We start from the raw sequence: 17,595 nt of genomic DNA, 5'->3' as shown, positions 1-17,595 counted from the left end.
ATTTTTTAAAAAAAAGAAGGAAAAAAAAGAATTTTTCGGGGTGAATATTAGGAACTTTTTTTAAAGATTTTATTTATTTATTCATGAGAGACAGAGAGAGAGAGAGAGAGAGAGAGGCAAAGGGAGAAGCAGACTCCCCACAGGGGAGCCTGATGCGGGACTTGATCCCTGGACCCCGGGATCACATCCTGAGCTGAAGGCAGATGCTCAGCCACTGAGCCACCCAGATGTCCTGGGAACCATTTTTTTTTTTTTTTTTTTCTGGGAACCATTTTTTAAAAACATTTCTTAGTCCTTCCCTTGAACCTAGTTTTAAAATGCTGACCTTTGGGATACCTGGCTGGCTCATTTGGTGGAGCATGCAACTCTTGATCTTGGGGTCGTGAGTTTGAGCCCCATATTGAGTATAGAGATGACTTAAATAAAGAAAAATCTTAAAAAAAAAAACAAAAAAAACTATAACATAGCTCTTTCTTGGTAACAGTTTCAACTTGAGGTGTTAACTGTTGACTTTTTCTCTCCAGAGATTGCTCTTAGCCCCAATAATCATGAAGTCCACATCTATAAGAAGAACGGGAGCCAGTGGGTAAAAGCTCATGAACTCAAGGAGCACAACGGACACATCACAGGTAAAGAAAGACAACCGTGAACTTAGTGTGATACTTGCAAATCAAGCACTCTTCCATTCAGTAAAGAGCCTGTTAAAGTAAGTCTGCCACAATATTTAAAGTTGTGCAGCATTTACTGAGTTTTATTTAGAAAACTTGAGAAAATATCATCATAGTGATCTCAGTTTTTAAGTGCTTCTTTTAGCCCAGCTGGTCCCCTGCACTCCACTAGTATATGGAAAACACTTATCCTACTCTAAGGAGTGAAGAGCTTAGATGAGGTGATGAGATGAGAAAGTGAAAACTAGACATCTAGGGCATCAGCTGTGTGAAAACGTAAGCCACATTGTGTTCTCAAGTGCTGAGGGGATGCAGTGTCTTCCAGAAGCTTTCTGTATGTTGTTTGTGGGGCAAGGAAGACATTCCAAAATATTGAAAAGGACGAAGAGTAATGTAACAAGCACTCACATTACCACCACCTGGAATTAACAACTGCCAAGAAACAGAGCTTTAATAATATAAATAGGAGTATTATTCAAGATTATGGTACTGTCCCTCCCACCACCAGTCCTGTTCCTGTCCCCCTGAAGCAGTCTGTAATTTGCTATGACATTGTCACAGTTCATTTTTAATACTTTTACATACACATATACATATTCATATGTAATCTTTAGTACTTTTGGCTGGTGTGTTAAAGTGCTACATAAATGGCATCATGTGCATCTCCAGCTTGCTTTTGCGTTTCATGTTGTTCCTGAGCTCTATGTGGATCAAGTTTATTCCTTTTAACCACTGTTTATTTACTCTCTTTTCTCCACTGAAGGACAGTTAGGCTGTTTGCAGTTTTTCCTTATTATAGTGAAGTGCTAAATTGAGCATCCTTGCGCAGATCTCTTTGTGCATGCGTGAATGTTTGCATATGGCAAATTTGTTGTACCACCGGGGTGTGCACATCCTCAACTTTACTAGGCATGGTCATATTGCCTGCATCCTGGCCCCCCTGTATGGGAGTGCTTATTTTTCCCCATCCCACACATACTTTATATGATTAGATGGTCTGATGAGTGAAAGGTTGTGTCTCTAGAAGTTGCATTTTCCTGATTAATAGAAAAGTTGAGCATATTTTTTGATGTTTATTAGCCAACTGTGTTTCTTTCTCGGACTTTACTGTTCATTACTCCTGACCATTTTTCCATTGAGTTTTTTTTTTTTTTTCTTGTTGATTCATAGAGGAAAGGATCTTAAAGCATTAACTCTAAGGCAGATTCCCAAGTGTACATTAGCTTTCATCTTTGACAAAAACTATCGATGACTAGAAGGATAAAGATGGCGACCAGAGCAGTGCCGAGTTTCATTAAGCAGGTGTTAAATAAGGGAGGTTGGAAAAGTAAGAGATAAAAACAATTTCTGTAATGGTTTGCAGAATTCAGTGAACCAAATCCTGATACTAAATTTTAAGAGAATGAATTGCTTTTTTGTGAAGTGATACTGGGCTATTTTTAAACGGACATATCCACTTACTGTTCTGTTCAGAAAGAATTCTTGTTCCTTGATCCTTACCATTATTATTTTTTCTTTATCCATTTTCTGGCAGAGTTGATTTAGCCTCTTGCTTTGAATAGTTCGGTCAAGCATGTCACAACTTATTCATAACTTTTCAATTACAAATTTCTCACTGCAGTCTTGGATTTTCCCTCTTTGCAGTGACGTTTGCTCTCAAGTGGGTGGCAAAGCAACTGATAATGATTTTTTTTTTTTTTTTTAGTTGTGACCCTGGAATTTTACCTCTAAACCGCCAACATACTAATGAGCTTAAAGATATCCTTCCGCCAGCCGGGGAAAAACAGCATGTTTTGGCCTGCATCCTTTCCATTTTATTCTCCTGCAGAAACTCATGACCATCCCTTCTTGTTTTAACCAGTGATTTGAATGTGATGTTAGTGAGCATCAGGAGCTAACTGACTATATTACTGAGCCAGCATTAAAGACATAATTTATAATTTCTATTTTTGTTACTATTGCTTTCCCGTGACCTTATTTCTATTAGGTTTGGCCTGTTTTCTTTACATTCGCTTGCCAGTGGCCTTATGGCCTAAAAATAAGAACATTCATATATTTTTAAAATGTATTTATTCATTGAGACACACAGAGAGAGAGAGGCAGAGACACAGGCAGAGGGAGAAGCAGGCACCATGCAGGGAGCCCGATGTGGGACTTGATCCAGGGTCTCCAGGATCATGCCCTAGGCTGCAGGCGGTGCTAAACCGCTGGGCCACCAGGGCTGCCCAACATTCATATTTTAAATTGGAATTTTAGTGTTAGGAAGTACTGTGGGGGTTTTTTTTGTTTTGTTTTTTTAAGATTTTATTTATTTATTCGTGAGAGACACACAGAGAAGGAGAAGCAGGCCCCATGCAGGGAGCCCGACGTGGGCCTCCAGGATCACGCCCTGCCGAAGGCAGGTGTTAAACCGCTGAGCCACCCAGGGATCCCCATTAGGAAGTACTTTTAAGGGCAACCCGGGTGGCTCAGCGGTTTAGCACTGCCTTAAGCCCAGGGTGTGACCCTGGAGACCCGGGATCGAGTCCCACGTCCGGCTCCCTGCATGGGGCCTGCTGCTCTCTCTGCCTGTGTCTCTGCCTCTCTCTCTCTCTCTCTCTCTCTCTTGCGCTCTCTCGCTCTCATGAATAAATAAATAAATAAAATCTTAAAAAAAAAAAAAAAGGAAGTACTTTAAAGTGAGAAAGGGCTAAAGTAAAGGCCAAAGAAATAGCCAAAAAAAATGAAATACTTAGTCATGTTCTTTTTTCTCCTCGGCTTCTCTTTTGAAATTCTTTGAACTTGGGCCTGTTTTCATCCAAATGCTCAAATGACATTTTTTTTAGATCTGAAAAAACTGTTGTTGGAAAAATCTAAATATAACTGTGGCAAGAGACCAAGGATCAAACATATTTTCTCAGAAAGATAGTAACTACAGGGGAAAAAAAATCTTCTGAAGATTTCTAGAAGAAAAGACTAGTCGGTACTACAGAGAAAAGGAGTATGGTTAACATCAAAGATATCAGAGCCCTGGTGTTTGTTTCTTTGAGTTTCTTTTTTTTGTGTGTTAAAAGTGATCACTCTTCAAAAAACATCTTACTATGGACATTTTAAACAGATAATATTAAAAAGGCAGAATAATGTAGTATACCCACCATCACCCAGATTCAGCAGTTACCACCTCACAGCCAACCTTGTACAGTTTTTTTTTCTCCTCCTTGTACAGTTTGGAAGCACATCCCAGACACTGTATCATTTCATATTTCAATTTGTGTCTTCAAAAGAGAAGGACTCTTCTTTAAAGATAAGAACTCTTCTTTTCAATAATAACAAATACAATAGTTTGGGTTTTGTTTTGTTTTGTTTGTTTTTAAGATTTCACTTATTTATTCATGAGAGACACACAGAGAGAGGCAGAGACATAGGCAGAGGGAGAAGCAGGCTCCATGCAGGGAGCCCGATGTGGGACTTGATCCTGGACCCCAGGATCACACGCTGAGCCAAAGGCAGATGCTCAACTGCTGATCCACCCAGGCATCCCAGCTGTGACCCTTTTTACAGCTTCCATATTCAAATGAAAGATAGTTATAGCAGTAGACTATAAGTATGAAACAAAGCAGAAGACGGTCCTATTTTTTTAGAGTATGAATATTGATTTTTTTAGGTGCCTCATGCTTAAACACCTCAGGAATTCTCATCAAACATGTAGGTGTTTAATCAGCATTGTGATCATATGGAATAAGGGGTAAAATTTTAGATTGTCAAAATCATCACAAAATCACTGAACTTTCTTATTACAAGGTGATATTTTGGATATTAGGGGATGCATTTGTTTTCTTTGGTGTAACAAATACTACAAATTACCAGCCTAACCAAAACAGGTTGATTATCTCACAATTTTTGTGGGTCAAGTAGCTGGGCATGGCTTATCTGGGACCCTGGCTTAGGGTCTCACAAGTTGTAATCAAGCTGTCAGTCAGGGATGAGTTCTCATCAGAGGCTTGACCAAGGGAAGGATCCACTTCCAAGCTCCTTCAGGTTGTTGGTGGTAGAATTCATTTCCTAGCAGCTGTAAGATTCATGTAATCTTGTCCACTAATTGTGTACATCTAATCATCTTTCCAGCATTCCATTGGTTAGAAGCAAGTCACAGGTCCTGCCCATACCCACAGGGAAGGGATTTCCCTAGGGTCGGCCCACCATAGTAGTTTCAAAGGCTTGCTTCCAATTGTCAAGAAACTTGTAATCAAGTTAAGAAAACAACACATTCATAAAAATAACAATATTTTGCATCACACTTTGGGGAATTTATCATAAGGAGATCATTTTAACCAGAACAAAAAAGTGTGTTCCTGAATGTTTATTCCAATGTTATCTATTTTAGTAAATGATTGGAGACTAACAAAACATTCAACAATGAGATGTTTTAGGGAATTATGATAGATCACTGTTCTGAAATAATCTGTAACTGGTACTAATTTATAAAAGGGAGTAGAAAATGTTTGTCATAATATTAATATCATTTTGGGGGAGAAATGTATACTTACATAAGAATGGGGGTGGGGCTTTGTTTACCTCCTGCACATCCCTTTGTGATATTTCTTTGTGGGTATTGCTTTTGTAGTTAAAAGTAAAACTTAAAATCCAATAAAGAGGGCTGCAAGACTATCCTATAATTAATGGATTACAAAATATACATTACTTAGAATACAGTCCCTCATATCTTTTTCCCCTCAGTGGTACAAATAATTGAGCAGACTATTCCTGTAGGTGAAAGAATAAATGAACTCTTCATACAACTAAAGTCACTGTGAGTTATGACCAATGGAAACTTTGATTTTCATTCATCCTTTTTCCGTTTACATGTTAAGAATGTTAATGATTAATATTTTAATGGTTAATAAGAATTTATTAGTTGGGACACATGGATGGCTCAGTCAGTTAAATATCTGACTCAGACCCTGACCTCAGGGTTGTGAGTTCAAGCCCTGTGTTGGACATGAGCCTACTTAAAAAAATAAATAAATAAAATATATATATATATATATATATATATATATATATATATTAGTGACATTTCTGTATATTCAATGTGGAATTATATTTATAGGAAATACTTCATCATGTAACTATAAAATGACTGAGACATAGCAGATTTTACTCTGGATATGTAACAAACTGATATTGACTTTGAGATCCCTCACAGCCACCAAATAAGTAAAAATCTGGTCAAATATGAAAAGTAAACCATATATTCAGACACATATTTAGATCTTTTCCTAGTTTAGATGCAGAGATACTCAAGGACTCTTTCTAGAACCTGTATCATACAGAAAAGGTACTTAGGTTAGTTTAAATGACAGTGACCCTCAGAAGAATATATAATGAGTCACAATTTACATTTTTCTCTCTGTTTACTGAAGATTAGTTTATCCCGATGTTTTATTTAGATGTCATGTAGCAGATTTTTAGTTAATATCATGGAGTGAGGTCTGTTAATGAATAAAGGTACTTTTAACACCCCCACACACACACACACACACAAATCTAATAAAAGGTTGGTTTTTATACCAGGTAACTTGAGAAACCTTTGAGTGGATAGTAGAATGCCCCTGTTTAGTTTTGTAATCTCCACAATCCTAAAACAGCTTTATTCTGCCTGACTTCATGGAGGATCCTGTTTTTGAACTTCACAGACAAACCTTGCCTTGTGTGAAATGATGATCAGGACCATAGATGGGGGAAAGGATGGGACTGGGGAGTAAGATCCCATGCCCACAGCTAGCCCTGCCGGCAGTACCCACCTGGCTGTTTCATGTCTCTTGTCATTGGCCAGGCAAAGCACATGACACTGCGTCTCACTTGCAGGTATTGACTGGGCTCCCAAGAGTGACCGCATCGTCACTTGTGGGGCAGACCGCAATGCCTATGTCTGGAGTCAGAAAGATGGTGTCTGGAAGCCAACCCTGGTGATCCTGAGAATTAATCGTGCAGCGACTTTTGTCAAGTGGTCCCCGCTAGAGAACAAATTTGCTGTGGGAAGCGGAGCACGACTCATTTCTGTTTGTTACTTCGAGTCTGAAAATGACTGGTGAGCAATATCTGAGTATTTTTTATTTCTTTCTGTGGAATTCTACATTTGGAGCACTGTGTTCTCTGGTGACTTCTTGAGGCACTGGCTGAAGGCTTAACTATAACTTCAGTTTTTCCTCATCTGGAGATTTTTTTTTTTTTTTTGCCTCTGAAGATCTCCATTTCCTCTGAGCATTTTTCCTTCTTCCATGCTACATTCAGTCAAATCTCCCATCTTTCTCGTCAATACAGACCTGTAGCCCCATTTTCTGATCTCCTAACTGGCATGTTCTGTAAGATGTTGTTACTCTTCTCATTCTGTGCTGCCCACATTGTTTTCTTATTCTTATGGGGAAATCATAAACTTGAGATTGCCATGCATGACTTGAGTAATTTTTTTCCTCACTATCTACTTAAAATATCTTCTGAAGATTCCTACAGATAACACTGTACTCCTTTATGATTTATTGGCTAACCAAATCTGTCTTGGAATAATATTTTATTCATTTAAACTGTTGAAGTAAAAATTGACCGAAGTCTTGGAACCATAGTCAGCCTGTTGTACTTTTTGTTATAAATCACTTGTAGCTGAGCACTCAAAATACAGAGATTGATTTTATGGCTAAGTAACTTATTTTAACTAATCCTTCTTGCTTATTTTGATAAGAAAACGACTCTATCTGGCATGCATTCACAAAGGGTAGTAAATAGCCTTCAATGTGGAATTGTCATTCAGTACTAATCTGGCAGTGTTTGTATTTCCAATAAAAATAGCAGAGTACACATTACTCTTTATGTTAGTGTTACTGTTTGCTTTCTGCTGAAACAGTGACAGGAATGGATTATATTATGTTTTGTGAAATTCAGTGAAATCTCAGAAATTTTAGTTCTTTGGAAAGAAAGTCTGTGAATTTGCAGCAAGATTAAATTATGAATTTAAGACCTGCATTTTTCTTTCAAGTATGTGTAAAAATAAGTCTAACAAAATGTTGTCTGCCAGAAATCATTTTAGGAGACTCGCTGTAATGAGTAGATAAAAACTTCCCTTCCTAGGTAACATTTAGTCTCAGCAATTGCTCACATTTTTATTCACTGACAAAAAATCTCAAATGTAGGTAAATTGGTCTGTTCTATAGTACAAGGTATTGTCATTTGGAGAAGACGTGTTCAGGGGAGTTTCTCAGCTGTAGAACATTTCATTGGAGTGATGTGAATACTTAAAAATCATCTCTAAAAGCCTTTAAGAAGGGTGCCTGGGTGGTTAAGTTGGTTAAGGATCTATCTGCTGGGCAGCCCCGGTGGCACAGCGGTTTAGCGCCCCCTGCAGCCTGGGGTGTGATCCTGGAGACCCAGGATCGAGTCCCACTCGGGCTCCCTGCATGGGGCCTGCTTCTCCCTCTGCCTCTCTCTCTCCCCAACCCCCACCCATGTGTCTCTATGAATAAATAAATAAAATCTTAAAAAAAAAGAAGAAGAAGTGGTAGCTACTTCCTACAGTTGCTACTGCTCCTATTAAAAAAAAAAAAAGGATCTATCTGCTTTTGGCTCAGGTTATGATGCTGGGGGTCCTGGAATCAACCCCCATATAGGACTCCCAGCTCCATGCAAAGCCTCCTTTTCCCTCTGCTGCTCCCCACCCCCCGCTTGTGTACTCTCTGTCAAATAAATAAAATCTAAAAAAAAAAATAAATAAAAACCTTTAAAGTAACTACGTTATAAGCAAGTCAGAATATTATCTATTTTTCAAAAGGAAATTTTTTAGGTTCCTAAGAGAAAGTTTGTGAAAAAGTAATTTGACATTTAAGGATGGGTATTTGGCTTGATATTACAGCTCCTTGGCTTTTTTTTTTTTTTTTAAGGTTTGTTTTTTTGTTTGTTTTTTGTTTTGGGGGGGTTGTTTTGTTTTGTTTTGTTTTTGAGAGCACAAGAAGGGGGGCAGAAGGAAAGGGAGAAGCAGACTTCCTATTGAGCAGGGAACCAATGTGGGGCTCGATCCTAGGACCCTGGGATCACAACTCGAGCCAAAGGCAGATGCTTAACCAGCTGAGCACCCAGTTGCCCCAGTCTCTCAGCTCCTAAACAGCAGAACATGATTGATTTTTAAACAGCAATTTAGGGGTAGAAACTGAATTAGTGAAGCCAGAGTAAGGACTGATCTCAGACAGAAAAAAAAAACTTTTTTTTTTTTTTTTTAAGATTTTACTTATTTATTCATGAGAGACACAGGGAAGAGGGAAAGCAGAGGGAGAAGCAGGCTGAATGCAGGGACCCCGATGTGGGATTCCATCCCGGAACTCCAGGATCATGTTCTGGGTCAAAGGCAGGCACTAAGCCACTGAGCCACCCAGGGATCCCCAGAAAAAAAACTTTCAAGTGGAGCTAGAGTATCAGTTAGAACCTCCCATAAGAGGTTGTGATTTTCTCGGTTGTGATTTCTCTGTGAAAATAGTAATTCACAGCTTCACAGAGACGTAGTAAGGAAATTGAGCTATTTTACAAGCCAGACTTAACCCAAAGTGAAATCACAGGTCGCTGCATCTTTATTAAAAAAAAAATCTGCTGAGTGAAGTAAGTCAGTCGGAGAAGGACAAACATTATATGTTCTCATTCATTTGGGGAATATAAATAATAGTGAAAGGGAATATAAGGGAAGGGAGAAGAAATGTGTGGGAAATATCAGAAAGGGAGACAGAACGTAAAGACTGCTAACTCTGGGAAACGAACTAGGGGTGGTAGAAGGGAAGGAGGGCGGGGGGTGGGAGTGAATGGGTGACGGGCACTGGGGGTTATTCTGTATGTTAGTAAATTGAACACCAATAAAAAATAAATTTAAAAAAATTTAAAAAATAAATAAATAAATAAATAAAGGCTTTTCAGCGTTCCAAAAAAAAAATCTAAGTCATTTCAAACCACGTATTGTATTTTAAAGGTTAAAGTAACATGTAATCTGAAACTCCACAGGCAGTATCCAGAGTTAATCCATAAATATAGTTACTCCTGGGGATCCCCTGGTTGCCAGGAAAGTTCAGAATGGACTGCTGTGATAAGAATGTCAAAGCCTAAAAGAACAGAAAGGACTATTTATGGCTCCTCTTCCTCTATGCCTTCCTCTCTGGAGAAGACCTGGTTGCCACATGTGTATCACCTAGCACACCTTTGTTAGGCCCTTTGGTAGGCTTGAGGTGTGGATAAACTGAAATGGATGTTCTTCTTTTGTAGGTGGGTAAGCAAGCACATTAAAAAGCCGATTCGCTCCACGGTCCTCAGCTTGGATTGGCATCCCAACAATGTTTTGCTGGCAGCAGGATCGTGTGATTTCAAATGCAGGTGGGAGCAGATGAGAATTGGCAAACAGAATTGATCTGTTCCTTGTTCATCTTTCAAGTATTTTTCAGGTTCCTTTTCCTTGCAAGGTACTGTGTTAGGCACTGTTAGGGACTCAGAAGTGAAAGGAGCTTGGGATCTAAGAAAGCAAACACAGATATCACAGAGAAGGAAGGAAGTGGACTGGGAGGTATAGTAGGAGGGAGCTGTGAGGGTGGGGCCGGGGAAATTTTCTTTACGCAGAATATTCTGCTTGGAGCAGAGGTATAGAAGCCCTCAGACTATGATATTATTTCTCATTTCATAACCCAGGCAGAGATTTGGCAAATTCCTGGCTGAAGCTAAGATGAACAAAACATAGCTGAACAATGCTGTGCTGAACTATTTGCTGTTCTTTTTTTTTTTTAAGATTTTATTTATTTATTCATGAGAGAGAGAGAGAGAGAGGCAGAGGGAGAAACAGGCTCCATGCAGGGAGCCCAACATGGGACTTGATCCCAGGTCTCCAGAATCACAACCTGGGCTGAAGTCGGCGCTAAACCGCTGAGCCACCTGGGCTGCCCTGCTGTTCCTTTTCAGTTCAAGTTTTTTATTTGTTGTTAGCGTGAAGCTAGAAGAAACACAGCCACTTTGCTAAGAGCTGTAAGGCTCATACAGTGTAATTGCTTTTTAAAGCTATTTTTTGCCAAGAAGGCTTTTTTTCCCCTTAGCCAAAAGAAAAGCAAATAAATGTTACTTCACATTGACAACACGGTGGGTTGGGAAATGGGATGTATCTTTCTTTAGTAGGCTATGTGGAGAATTTCCAGAAAACATGGCTTGTGATTTATTATATCCAACAATATCCAAGGATTTGGTGGTTTGTTTGTTTGTTTGTTTTAAAGATGTGTGTGGAGGGGATCCCTGGGTGGCTCAGCAGTTTAGCGCCTGCCTTTGGCCCAGGGTATGATCCTAGAGTCTCAGGATCGAGTCCCACATTAGGCTCCCTACATGGAGCCTGCTTTGCCCTCTGCCTCTGTCTCTGCCTCTCTCTCTGTCTCTCATGAATAAATAAATCAAATCTTAAAAAAAAAAAAAACAATGTGTGTGGAAATTTGGCTGTGGAATGGGGATACATCTGGAAAAAGATTGGTTTTTCTATGTAAGAACCAGTGTAACAGCATCATCTGGTAGAATTCAGGAGTTTTGTTGTCTATGATGTGTTACCCAGTCATTCTAGCTCCCTTAAAAGTTGGAATTGAATGATCCATACACTTAGATTATTGGACTGTGTCTAAAAAATCTGGTTCTGAAAATGGGTTGCCAATTCTTTTGATAATATTAATTTCCAGAAATAAACTTTGATTTGTGGTCCTTTGGGTAAGAGTTCGGTTTTTGACTGAGAACTACCCAGCCTCTGATGACTAGAGCCGTGGCTTTTGTGATGCTGATTTAAACCCCAGTGATTCTCATACTCATAAATAGAGAGGATAAACTGATGGTTGCCAGAGAAGGAAGGTGAGGGGATGGGCAAAACAGGTAAAGAGGAGTGGGAGGTAGAGGCTTCCAGTTATGGAGTAGTCACAAGGAGGACCGGGAACATGGTCAAGGGTGTTGTACAGTGACATATGGTAGCTATACTTGCAGGAAGCATGGCATAGGGTATAGAGAAGTTGGGTCACTATGTCGTACACCTGAAACTAATGTAATACAGTATGTCAGCTCTGTTTGGATGAAAAAAAAGCCCAGTGATTCTAAGGTCGTGTCCTCTAACTTACAGATAACCCACTGTGTCCTTCACCTCTCCAGTCCTCTGCCTCTTCCAAAGCTACTACTGTCATTGTCATTTGGAGGCAAATATCCCAGATCATTTTAGGGAGTCTTTAAGTCCAGAGGTTCTTAAAGAAAAGCTCTACTAGGTAGATTCCCAGCTGCTCTTTCTCCCTCCTGCTTCCTGACTCTGCATCCAAACCTCCTCACACACAGCTTCATGGAATGAGAGAAGAGAGAAAGACTGCTGACAGCAGGCTGTAAAGGACCCTCCTTCACCCTGGACGCTACCAGCCACAAAGACTAGACAGTGAGCTCTGATAGCATGGCAGCATGAGGGAGAGCCTGCCCACTCTCTCCCCGGCCTCCCGTGGCTTCCTCTTTGGATGTCCCTTTCTTTCTTTAAACGGATTAATGCCATTGGTTTATTGCAGCTTAGCAGATAGTTTCCTCTCCTACCGTTTGACTGTGTGGGCTTCCTGGAATACTGTGTTGAAAATGATAGTGAAGTAGACAGGAAAAAATGCTGTGCTCACTTAGCAAGGTCAGCGAGTGCAAGGGAGGGGCAGGATGGCAAGATCCTACCCCAGAACATGTGCTCTGGGATGGGAGGGGGGAAGGGCTTTGGTGTTCATTACTTCTAGAACTGCACCCCTAGTGCAGGGCATGACACGTTATAGGTCTCCATGTATACCCTTCAACTGAGTATGCATTTTGCCAGACTCAGATGGGCCTGTAGGCAGCCCTAAGAACCAGGTCTTAAGAGATTTATGACTGTGACTTTGTCATGTTTCGCTTGTCAAGAATCAATCTCTGCATTCTGAGACACCTTAGGGCAGCTGCCTGTGGCCTGTTTCTATATACACAATACTTTGATTGATTTTTTTTTTTCCTTCTTTCCTGCCCCTTAAACTGCAGAGTGTTTTCTGCCTACATTAAAGAAGTGGATGAAAAGCCAGCCAGTACGCCCTGGGGCAGCAAGATGCCTTTTGGTCAGCTGATGTCAGAGTTTGGTGGCAGTGGCACTGGTGGCTGGGTGCATGGGGTCAGCTTCTCTGCCAGCGGGAGCCGCCTGGCCTGGGTCAGCCATGACAGCACTGTATCTGTTGCTGATGCCTCAAAAAGCGTGCAGTGAGTATTTGCCTTTTGTTCGGAGTTAGGGAGTGGGTTGGGATGTCTCACTAGCTGGGTTAAGTCTTCCCTTCCCTGGGTGTAATTACATTCAGTCTTGACCCAGGACTGCAAGGCCACCTTTAAAGTCACAGACACACATTTAGATGTCTGTTTGGAGAAATTTTAGAGTTAGGTCTCACTTCAGAAACACTTCTTAATGGAGGTAGTGATGGTGATTCCTTTGAAGAACCCTCCTGGTTTGCTGTCGGTAAGAGTTCCTTCAAGTAGCCAGTTTTGTCTGTCAGTGTGAATCCCTTACAACAGGTAAATATCATCCACCAGCCTTAAGTAGGAGATAGTGTTCTTACTCTGTGTCATCACTGAACAGTGACTCCATTAATTTGGAGTTTCATTCGGTAATACTTAAAACCCTGATACCAGTTCCTCCGGAGTATGCCAGAAGAACTCGAATTGCAATGACTCACATGTGAGTGAGGACCTGCCCAGCCCTAGGGAGAGCACTGGGCATCTCCTCACATGTCAGAGTTTATATCTGCCCATCATGTGCTGGAGGAAGAGAGATGATGATTGGGATTCTTTCCCCTATGAATGTTTGTTCTTTCCTGGTGAAACCTTTTCTGTTAGCAGCTAAAAGTCACCTACCTTAAAGGTTTCCTGACTTGTCTACCTGTGTGCTGAGAACCAGTCACCTCAGGTGATTCTGCACCCCCTACTGTACAGTGACAACAAAGTGACATGTCAGAGAGGATATTTTTTTCCTAACTGGATTGAATTGAGTTTATCTTATTTTTTTTTTTAACACCAAATAAATGATGTAGTCTTCTGGATTTCTATGCATGTACGGGCACTTACATATCTTTTCGTTTTTAACACAAATGGGACTGTGCTATACATTTGATACAGTAATTAGCTCTTTATCATTGTTGGATGTCATGGTTATTTGACTTGTGTACAGTTTATTGTATTGCATAATAAGCTCTTAGCATATGCTTATTACAAGCCCCTGTCTGCCTTCATATTGATTTATGATTTGGCTTTTCTGGCCCTGGTTACATCCTCTGCCCTTCCCCTTCTCGAACATAAATAATTTCATGTAGTGGGAACCACATGTGCCACAGTAAGGCCTTAAGATAAGGTGTTAGGACTTTAATCCAATTTCCGTGGTATTGGCGGGGCCGGTGAGGGAGCCTCTCCTGAGACAGAGTTAGTTTTGAAAATGCATCATCTTTTACATGAAGTTCTGTGATCCGAATTCATCAACCAGTGTGTCTGCCTGCCATGTCTGTGTGACCTCTTGGCCAGGTGCTGGAGCAGATAAATATTAAGTATCTATGTATACACACACCTTCCCCAGCCCTTTTGTGTATGAGCTCATGGCTGGCCAAGACTATTGTATTCATTGGTAGCCCCAGCTCCTCTCCCAGTGCCTGGCAGAGAAAAGAGAGTAGACTCCCCTAGGTGTTTGTACCCACCCTGTATGAGCCCACAGTGAGCATGGGCAAGGAGAGGATGGAAGGACAAGGTGTTCAGTCAGTCATAAGTGACAGTGACACCCAGAGGGCTAGGTAGTCCAAGAGAGGAGAAGCCACTTTAGGTGAAGAGCTCCAGGAAAACTTCGTTAAGGGGATCAAATTAAAGCTGAGCTTCAGAGACCGGGGTGGACTTTGGACAAACAAGAGACAGCAAGTGGATAAAGGGGTGGGAGCAAAGACAGAGATAGGAAAGAATAAGGGCTCGCTGGGGACCAGTTGTCATGAGTGGGGGCCTCAGAAGCAGTGGGGCATGGGTCAGAGAGGGTTAAAGGCCTCTGTTTCTACAGGTGACCCCAGGGCTGCATCATGCTTGAGATTCCTGAAAGGACAGGTCATAGGGCTCCTTTTAAGCATAAGCTTTCGTTTATACTGCATGAGCCCCTGTACAAATGGGTCTTTTGTCATTTGTTGTGTCTATAGAGAAGCTGTGTGGTCTGTTCTACCTCAGTTTAATGATTATTCTTGTATTCAGGGTCTCAACTCTGAAAACAGAGTTCCTGCCCCTCCTGAGTGTGTCATTTGTCTCAGAGAACAGCGTTGTAGCGGCAGTAAGTATTTCTCTTCATTGTACGTTGTTGTATGCTGTATTTCATTCTCCAGAAGTGGAACAATACACATTCTGCGACTTTGTACCCTGGCACCAACCAGAGTAGCCTTTTAGAATAGCTGGTCTGGGGACTCCTGGGTGGCTCAGTGGTTGAGCATCTGCCTTTGGCTCAGGTCATGATCTTGGAGTCCTAGGATCAAGTCCCGCATCCGGCTCCCTGTAGGGAGCCTGCTTCTCTCTTTGCCTGTGTCTCTGCCTCTCTCTCTGTCTCTCATGAATAAATAAATAAAATCTTTTAAAAAAGAAGAAGAAGAAGAAGAATAGCTGGCCCAGAGGAATAAGAGGTGCCTGTGGTGTCTATTCTGTCAAGGGGTCAAGAGGTGGGCAGCATGCCCTACGGTGCCTAACTGGAATCTTATTTCAGGGCCATGACTGCTGCCCAATGCTCTTTAACTATGATGACCGCGGCTGCTTGACCTTCGTCTCCAAACTAGACATTCCGAAACAGAGCATCCAGCGCAACATGTCTGCCATGGAGCGCTTCCGTAACATGGACAAGAGGGCCACAACCGAAGACCGCAACACAGCCTTGGAGACGCTGCACCAAAACAGCATCACGTACGTGCTACCCAGCTCCCTGCAGCCCCCGGGAGCCTCCCGTAGTGGGGCCCTGACTGTCTATGGAGATGTGTCTGGTGACCAGAATGCCTTTCTTCCCCTCCTTATTTCCTGCTGGGTTCCCTCTGTGAGTTGTGTGTACTGTGTGCCCAGATACTCCTCCCTCAGGAATGAGAGCAGAGTCTGTAGCTTCCCAACTGTGGGCTCTTTCAACTGCTGACAGGGTGAACTGCCCTCACCCAGTCATTGTTGTGCAGGGCATCCCCTGTGAGGAGTGCTGATTCCCCAGCAGATGTGTGAGCTCCTGTGCCTGTCCCTGCAGCCTCTTCCAGGGCTCGCTTTTTCAAACCCTGAATGAGGACAAAAGGGGTCTTTTCAGGAATGTCACATTCCTCTGGTAGTGAACACATGACAGGAAGACTAGTTATACCCTGCCTGAAAAAAGTCATTCTAGCTGTCATTTCAGCTGTGGATTTCAGGTAATATATACCAGTCAGAAGATCATTTAATTAAAGAAACAGAATTCTTTGACATCATATGGCAAAACCAAGAGTTTCTAGACTTCAGTTTTTCATGAGGTATATAGGAACCGTGTTTTATCCAGAAAGCTTGATTTTTTTCTAAATCTAAAGGAAAAATGTAGTCTGTTCTTGATACTTAGGTACCGTAAGATTTTCTCTTTTTAGGGCACCTGGGTGGCTGAGCGGTTAGTTGAGTGTCTGCCTTTGGGTCGGGTCGTGATCCCGGGGTCCTGGGATTGAGTCCCACATCAGGCATCCTGCAAGGAGTCTGCTTCTCTCTCTGCCCATATATCTGCCTCTCTCTGTGTCTCTCATGAATAAATAAAGAAAATCTTTAAAAAAGAAAAAAAGATTTTCTCTTTTTGACTAGACCTTTTGTGTAAAGAAACTTTCATTGTAGTGATTATAACGGGAAGAAGATTGGAAACCTCTAGACTTTCTTTGAGAGAATTATTAAATGCAGGTTGTGCTTATCATCATGTTCAGTAGAAAGGACCGCTGGACTTTATAGGCTGAAACGTCTGTGTTCTCTTGAAAATAATAACTTGAAGGCATAGCAAAAGCATTCTTGTGCTTCAAGTTTCTTTATCTTGAATGACTTTTGAAATTATTTCTTACGAATTTCTCTGAAGTTTCCCTGCAGACTGTGTATCAGGAAGTAAATACCTCTCGTTGCATCTTTGAGACTTTCCTGTTAAAAATAAAAAGACCCTTGTAGATCAACGTGTCTCTTTTATTTGTAGTCATTAAGTCTTCTTGGCCCTTAAGCAACAGGTCAGCAAACTTTTTCTGTAAGGGACCAGAGAGTAAATATTTTAGGCTCTGAGGTGGTAGCCAGTCTCTGTCACAACTACTCACATCTATTGTGGCATGTGAGCAGCCATTGGCAATATGTATGTAAATGTGCATGGATGTCTTTTGTTAAAACTTTATGGACACTGAAATTTGAACTTCCACATAATTTCCATGTCACAAAATAATTGTCTTAATTTTTTTATGACCATTTAAAATCATTAAAGCTGTTCTTAGCTCACAGGCTGTATAGAAACAGGCCATAGTGTGCCATAGCTTTGCCATCTCCTTCCTTAGAGGGAATGTTCTAGACATTTCAGAGAAGAAAGAAAAATTGAGCTATAAAATTTTCTGGCAAGTTTTTTTGAGGGGCACCCGGGTGACTCAGTCGGTTTAGTGTCTGCCTTTTGCTCAGGTCATGATCCCCTGCTCATGGGGAGCCTGTTTCTCCCTTCCTCTCCACTTGTGCTCTCTCTTGCTATCTCTGTTGCACTCTGTCTCTAATATTTAAAATCTTTGGGCAGCCCTGGTGGCTCAACAGTTTAGCGCCGCCTTCAGCCCAGGGCCTGATCCTGGAGACCCAGGATCAAGTCCCATGTCAGGCTCCCTGTGTGGAGCCTGTTTCTCCCTCTGCCTGTGTCTCTGCCTGTGTGTGTGTG

The 17,595-nt window shown here is 41.4% G+C and overlaps 1 protein-coding gene across 2 annotated transcripts in view; it reads left to right on the top strand.

Moving 5' to 3' along the window:
• Nucleotides 1-17,595, top strand: part of ARPC1A (actin related protein 2/3 complex subunit 1A) — a 33,118-nt gene that overhangs the window by 12,486 nt on the left and 3,037 nt on the right. For both annotated transcript variants that reach the window (XM_025426191.1, XM_049110847.1), the window contains 6 exons: nt 525-629; nt 6,516-6,738; nt 9,939-10,046; nt 12,711-12,923; nt 14,931-15,006; nt 15,430-15,623. In XM_025426191.1, coding sequence (XP_025281976.1) covers nt 525-629; nt 6,516-6,738; nt 9,939-10,046; nt 12,711-12,923; nt 14,931-15,006; nt 15,430-15,623 — 919 coding nt within the window. The remainder of the gene's footprint in view (nt 1-524; nt 630-6,515; nt 6,739-9,938; nt 10,047-12,710; nt 12,924-14,930; nt 15,007-15,429; nt 15,624-17,595) is intronic.

This window comes from Canis lupus, chromosome 6 (assembly GCF_003254725.2).
Source record: "Canis lupus dingo isolate Sandy chromosome 6, ASM325472v2, whole genome shotgun sequence".
Lineage (NCBI taxonomy): Eukaryota > Metazoa > Chordata > Mammalia > Carnivora > Canidae > Canis > Canis lupus.
Note: the sequence above shows the minus strand (reverse complement) of the source record. Positions and strands in the feature narration are given on the sequence as shown.